The sequence below is a fragment of the Antechinus flavipes genome, chromosome 5 (assembly GCF_016432865.1).
Source record: "Antechinus flavipes isolate AdamAnt ecotype Samford, QLD, Australia chromosome 5, AdamAnt_v2, whole genome shotgun sequence".
Lineage (NCBI taxonomy): Eukaryota > Metazoa > Chordata > Mammalia > Dasyuromorphia > Dasyuridae > Antechinus > Antechinus flavipes.
In genome coordinates, this window is record NC_067402.1 from 229544405 (window position 1) to 229550929 (window position 6525).

The 6525-nt window shown below is 50.6% G+C and overlaps 1 protein-coding gene across 1 annotated transcript; it reads right to left on the bottom strand.

Annotated features, from left to right (window-relative positions):
- Positions 1-1500: 1500 nt before the first annotated feature.
- On the bottom strand, positions 1501-5913 carry WNT1 (Wnt family member 1). Its single transcript, XM_051961399.1, has 4 exons — positions 5813-5913; positions 4410-4663; positions 2815-3080; positions 1501-2153 (listed from the first exon to the last, which is right to left on the bottom strand). The coding sequence occupies exons 1-4, from the start codon at positions 5911-5913 to the stop codon at positions 1665-1667; spliced, it is 1110 nt and encodes a 369-aa protein (XP_051817359.1). The 3' UTR covers positions 1501-1664.
- Between the last annotated feature and the right edge of the window lie 612 nt (positions 5914-6525).

Genomic DNA, 6525 nt, shown 5'->3' on the forward strand with positions numbered 1-6525 from the left:
GGGGTTAGAACCAACAAGGTTATGTTCAAGGAAAAAACATTTATATCACTGATAAAAAATAGAAATTTTATTCTGCAAAGGAACATATACTACAAGGGACACAGGAATTGACAATGGTTATATAAAAAGAGAAATGTTGGTTTCTGTGGTCAAAGATATCTCTGAAAAGACATAAAGAAGAAAGGTGAGAAGGAACAGGGAAGGGCAAAAAGGCAAGTGGAGGAGTGAGATTGAGTCTGGAGGTAGGGTAGTTCTGTGGATCAGGCTGGGACCCAGCACAATAAATAGGTTTATTTACAAGAACCAAATCCTCGGCTTTGTATCCACAGTTCAGTGCAAATTATTTACACACTGACTAAGGAGGAGGATGGGAGAGGGTGAGAATGAGGACACAGGCCATTGCAGAGACTGAGTAGAGGGTAACCTCATTTGGGTCTCCCTAAACCCATTAGACATATCACCACAGCTGCCTTTCTCCCCTAGAATTCTTCTGTCCCTGCTGTAGGTAAGGAGAGAGGTAGGCACTGCCCATGCTTTGATGCCTGAGGCTGGATCCTAGGTCTCAGTGCCTGCTTAGCTTTCTAGTACCTGGAGCCTCCTCACAATCCAGGAAAGTAGAAGCGCCTGTAGGGGAACTGGAGGTGAAAAAGCAAAAGACTGGGGGAAGGGTGCAAGGAAAAAAGAGAAAAGGAAAAAAGGAATATTAAAGGGGGAAAGAGAATACAGAGGATCACTATCAAAGGTAGTAGGTTTCTTTCTCTAACCTCTATAGCCAAGGGGATAGAAAGAATTGAAATCATCTCTTGTTCTGTGCTGGGACTGAGTGGGCTAAAGGAGGACTTCACAGAGGGGAAGGGGCAGTGCTGAAGAGTATTTCCACTAGGATAAGCTCTAGGAGAAATAGCTATGAGAGTACACCTGTCATCATGGGATTGTGGGTTAATGGTTCATCCTAAAAGATTTTGTGTTCCCTTAATTGAACTGGGAAGGACGGAGTGGGTGGAGAGAGAGAGAGAGAGACAGAGAGAGAGAGAGACAGAGAAAGAGAGAGAGACAGAGAAAGAGAGAGAGACAGAGAGAGAGAGAGAGACAGAGAGAGAGAGAGACAGAGAGAGACAGAGAGAGAGACAGAGACACAGAGAGAGAGCAGAGACACACACACACAGAGACAGAGACAGAGAGAGAGAGAGAGACAGAGAGAGAGAGACAGAGACACAGAGAGAGAGAGACAGAGACACAGAGAGAGAGAGAGAGAGAGACAGAGACAGAGAGAGAGAGAGAGAGACAGAGAGAGACAGAGACAGAGACAGAGAGAGAGAGGAGAGAGACACAGAGAGAGACAGAGACACAGAGAGAGAGAGAGAGAGAGAGACAGAGAGAGAGACAGAGACACAGAGAGAGACAGAGACACAGAGAGAGAGAGAGAGAGAGAGAGAGAGAGAGAGAGAGAGAGAGAGAGAGTATGAAATAGGTAACTGTGGAGAAGGGAAGGTGTGGAAAGAGGGCATTAGTGGACCACGGGAAACGAGGAGAGAAGTTTCTGACCCGGGAGTTCTCCTGGCATTCCCAGGGGTGTGTGACTGCAATGCAGGGCAAGAGTCCAGAAGGTAATTTTCCTCAGAGGCTGTGGATTCGCAGGTGCCTAGGCAGGGAGATCCTCTCCCTCAAAGACATTCGTGCAGCACTCGTGTGTGGGTACAGTTGCGGCAGCTGACATGGCAGCACCAGTGGAAGGTGCAGTTGCAGCGCTCGGTGACGCGCTGCGTGCGCGTGCGGTGGCCTCGTCCGCAGCACAGAAGCTCGCAGCCGTCCAGGGCCGGAGAAGAGCTGTTGCAGGCGCGTCCCGTAGTGCCCGCCGTGCCCATGCGCCCACTGTAGGTGCAGAAGTTGGGTGACTTCTCGAAATAAACGAGGTCGTGAGGTGAGGGCGGCTTGTGGGCAGGATCTTCTGGCTCTAAGCGCAGTAGCTCGGCGCGGGATGCGCGATTACTACCCCTGTTGCCGTAGAGCACGCGCGAGGCGCCGTCAAAGCGGTCCCGCAGCACGTCACCCACCGCACGCAGCGTGGGCAATCTCATCCAGCAAGTGCGCACAGTGCAAGAGCCCGACATCCCGTGGCACTTGCATTCCTGGCGCATCTCCGAGAACACAGTCTGTGGGGAAGAGACAATCGTCAGTTCCTGTAGCCTCTCCTGATCATCTTACTTCCCCAATGGCATCCTGTCATCTCCCCTAAATACGGCCTTTCCTAGAGCAGCCAAGAACACACAGGGTTCAATCCGGAGTGGCTGAACCTTTGCACCCCACCTGCTTCCTTCCTTTCCTCCTAATTCTCTCACGAAACAGCGGGTATCAGTGGGAAAAGCGCTCTATTTGGAATCGAAAAGTCTGGTTTGAGCTAGGTCTGCCACTTAGTGGGCAAGACAAAATATGTAATTGAGGGAATTGGGCTAGATATTTTCTATGGACTCATCTAAGTCTCTGACCGTATGATTCCTGTCCCGTTCATTGACTATTTATTTATTCCCCAGAGTCGGTTTGCCTGGTCAGTTGATCCATCACTTGACTGCTATCGCCATCCCAGTTTTTCTAGGCTCCGAACATCCAATTTCACAATATGCTCTCTATCATAAACCCACACTAACTCGTTCCCTTCCCCCCCAAAAAAATAATCTTGCTAACCTGGGCAGACTAACTGCCTCCCCTCCCGTGTACACACACACATTTGCTAATCTGAGGTCTAACTTTCTGGTGTGAGCCTTCTATGGCTTTCCTGTCCCCTTTATTGTACATCCCACACAAGAACTCCCTTACTGTGCGCCCCGCCTCGTTGTTGTGAAGATTCATGAGGAAACGCAGGTCCCTCCCCTTCTCCCCAGAGTCCACAAATTCTCTGCCAAAGAGGCGACCAAAGTCGATGTTGTCACTGCAGCCGCCCCAGTGCCAGTCCGGACCTCCCGGGCCACGTCGCCGGTAGTCGCAAGTACAAGACTCTATGGAACCCTCGGAACAGGAGCGAGCAACCGAGTGTGTCACCCCAGCAGATGTGATGGCGAAAATAAAAGCAGTCTCTCGGCATCCTGTTAGGAGAAGACGAATAGGGGTCACTGGGGTGGGTGACAATGTTGGGATTAGCCAGGAAATGGGAAGTACTTGAAACTTCTTTTGGAATCTAGACGTCCGAACACACGCACAGACTCATTCCCCTATACTCCTCGCCTCACAAACCGCTAGACACACGAACACACATTCATATCCAGCGAGCACACAAGATTCCTTCTGCCTCAGTTTCTCCAGTCTTCATCCGGAAAAGAGGGAATAGTATGTAAAGAAGAAATGAGTCAGTAGTCATCCGAGGGCACTTAAATTTCCTACACTTCCCCCCATCCCTTCCCGAAGCGCAACCTCTACTAAACTGAAAGTGACTGAGAGCTAGATCCTTTCCCAAGTTTTCCTGGTAAGGAAAAAGGAATATAGGACGGGGCTTGTGGGGGAAAGGGGAGGAGGGAAGAGGGAGAGAGACAAAGACACACACACACACACACACACACACACAAAGATAGAGACACATACAGAGACACAGAGAGAGACAGAGACAGACACACAGAGTGGAAGGAGGAAGAGGAGGAAGAAGAGAAAGAGGAGGAAAAAGGAGAAGGAGGAAGAGGAGGAGGAGGAGGAGAGGAAGAGGAAGAGGAAGAAGAAGAGGAAGAAGAAGAAGAAGAAGAAGAAGAAGAAGAAGAAGAAGAAGAAGAAGAAGAAGAAGAAGGGGAAAGGGAAGGGGAAGGGGAAGAGGAAGAGGAGAGGAAGAAGAAGAAGAAGAGAAGAAGAAGAAGAAGAAGAAGAAGAAGAAGAAGAAGAAGAAGAAGAAGAGGAAAGGGAAGGGGAAGGGGAAGGGGAAGAGGAAGAGGAAGAGGAGGAAGAAGAAGAAGAAGAAGAAGAAAGAAGAAGAAGAAAAGAGAAGAAGAAGAAGAAGAAGAAAAGAAGAAGAAGAAGAGAAGAAGAAGAGGAAAGGGAAGGGGAAGGGGAAGAGGAAGAGGAAGAGGAGGAAGAAGAAGAAGAAGAAGAAGAGGAAGAAGAAGAAGAAGAAGAAGAAGAAGAAAAGAAAGAAGAAGAAGAAGAAAAGAAGAAGAAGAAGAAGAAGAAGAAGAAGAAGAAGAAGAAGAAGAAGAAGAAGAAGAAGAAGAAGAAGAAGAAGAAGAAGAATTGTCACATAGTAAGTACGCAACCACCATCTGTCGAATGATTGATTGTATATCTGTATGCCCTCTGGAGCATACACTGACCTTATTTAAATTGGAGCTGCGGCAGGAATCTACCTAGCCTTTGTCTACCCCCGATCCCACAATCTCCTCCCGCCTTCTCCCACCGCTCCCCACCTCCCAAACTCCCAATTTCACAGCGCACACCTCGGTTGACTATCTTGCCGAAAACGTGGGGTCCTGAAGCTGTGGGGCAGTTCCAGCGTCGATTCCGAAACTGCCACTTGCACTCCCTCACAGCGCTCTGCAAACCGCCGCTCACGCTGTGCAAGATCCCCGGGTTTTGACGAATTAGCCGCCGCTGCTTGCGGCTAAGCAACTGCAGACTCGGTTCCAGCACCAGTTGCAAGCTCTTTGAATCGGTCAGTAGGTTGGTGGAGGACGCCACGTTCACTATGCCCCTGGGGTTGGACACAGATATCAGGGGCTCGAGCTTAACTTGCGGTCTTAGAGCCCTGTCTCCACCACTATCACCCAGTCCCAAAAGAGTTGAGACTCTACCAATTCCATTTTCTTCCATTTAAAAAAAAAAAAAAAAAGGTATAATAAATGTCTACAAGCCGCCGTATCCCCTTCCCTGCTGCAGAAAAGCCGTGCTGCAGCAGTGCAGAAGAAAGCACCATAGACATAAATCCAGGTGCCTGGGTTCCTGAGGTTGCGTTACACCCAATGTCAGCAAATAAGCATTAAGCATTTACATTTCGGTTCCTAGTCAATTTCTGTCTCCAACACAAATTCATTCTCTCTTCCATCAACACCCTTCCCAGCGGTTCTGTAAAGATTGAGTAGCAAAGTGATTGAGACCCAAACTGAGATGCCAAACACTCTGACCCCTCTCCCCCTTCAGAATAGAGAGAAGAGACCCAGGATGAGGGAAAACCCCGAACTGCATCTAAGTTGAATCTGACGGCAGTCTGACGGCAGATTGGCTTGTACCTATTCACCACCAGGCTTGTAAAACTCGAGGGACTTTCTTTTAGGAGAGCCCAAGGCCAGGATGATTATTTAGGTTCTTTAGCAGAAAGTAACTATTCGCTTTCCTACAATTGGATTTGTCCTATGTGGAGAGAAACTCTGGAAGAGTAAGGAGAGGGGGTAACGGGAAATGGGCGGGGGAGGGGAGAGGAGGGAGGAGAAGAGACAGAGAGAGAGACAGAGACAGAGAGAGACAGAGACAGAGAAAAGTAAACACAGAAGACCGGGGAAAAGTATTGGGAGATCCTGTTCCTGGCATTGGTGATTAGGAGTCGGAGAGCCAGGAGCGCAAGGGAAGAACTGAGACTGGAATCTTATGCTTCCTAAGCCTCAAGCCTCCCGCAGCAACTTTGGACAGCTCTGGACAGCTCCGAGGCCCTTTTCCCTCTCCCAGTCTCTCTCCCTTCCACTCTTATTCTCTGGGGGTTCTTCCCCTACAAAGGAATGGAGCTTGTGTGTAAGAATGCTCAATGTCTATGAAATCTGTCCATCTGTCTCCGTGTATTTAAGACTTGAGTGGAAAACGTGGGGTTAGCAGCCCCGACTCCAGAGTCCCCTGACCTCGGATCACTCACCACCATCTGCCGCTGCTGTTGGCGGCCAGAACTCCAGGCATAGCCGCTAGCGCCAGCAGTGTGGCGGCTCCCCAGCTCAAAAGTAGAGTTTCGGTCCCCATCACCAATCTGTGGCCAGCCGGCACGGGACTTGCTGCTTCCCGCTATGGCGGGGCAGGACAGGCGGCGTTGGCCCCGGGTTCCCAGTATCCCCGAATCTGATCTAAAAATCCCGGGTCCAGATTTGCAGCCTGGCTTGCAGAGCTGCTCAGCGAGGTCCCGGACAAGGCTGACAAGCTGAAGTCTCCTAGGTCATCAACACTACTTATTATAGCTCTGGGGAGGACAAGGAGGGTTCCCTGAGGGTCGGGTCGGGCCGGGCCTCTATCGAGGGGCTAACTGGACAGGGGCTCAGACAATGGACTTCCGGGCCTTACGGGGCTCTGGCTTGTCTGCTTGCGGAGCTGGCTGGCTGGCCGTCGGGGCTCACCCCCGCCCCTTGCTTCAGGGCTCCCGCCCCCCAGTCTAGGCACCGGCTGTCGACCCCTCCCCTCAGGATTCTCTCCTACGCGCTTCAGTCTCACTCCTCCCCCCTGTCCCGGCCCGTCGGGGACAAGCCAGTCAAGTCAGTTAGGTGGCCGGTAGGGGGAGCGGTAAAAGCAGACTTTGGAAAGATCTGGCTTTGGAGCCCCCAGCCTGATTACCCCAGCCACAACCCCACCCTTCTCCATCCC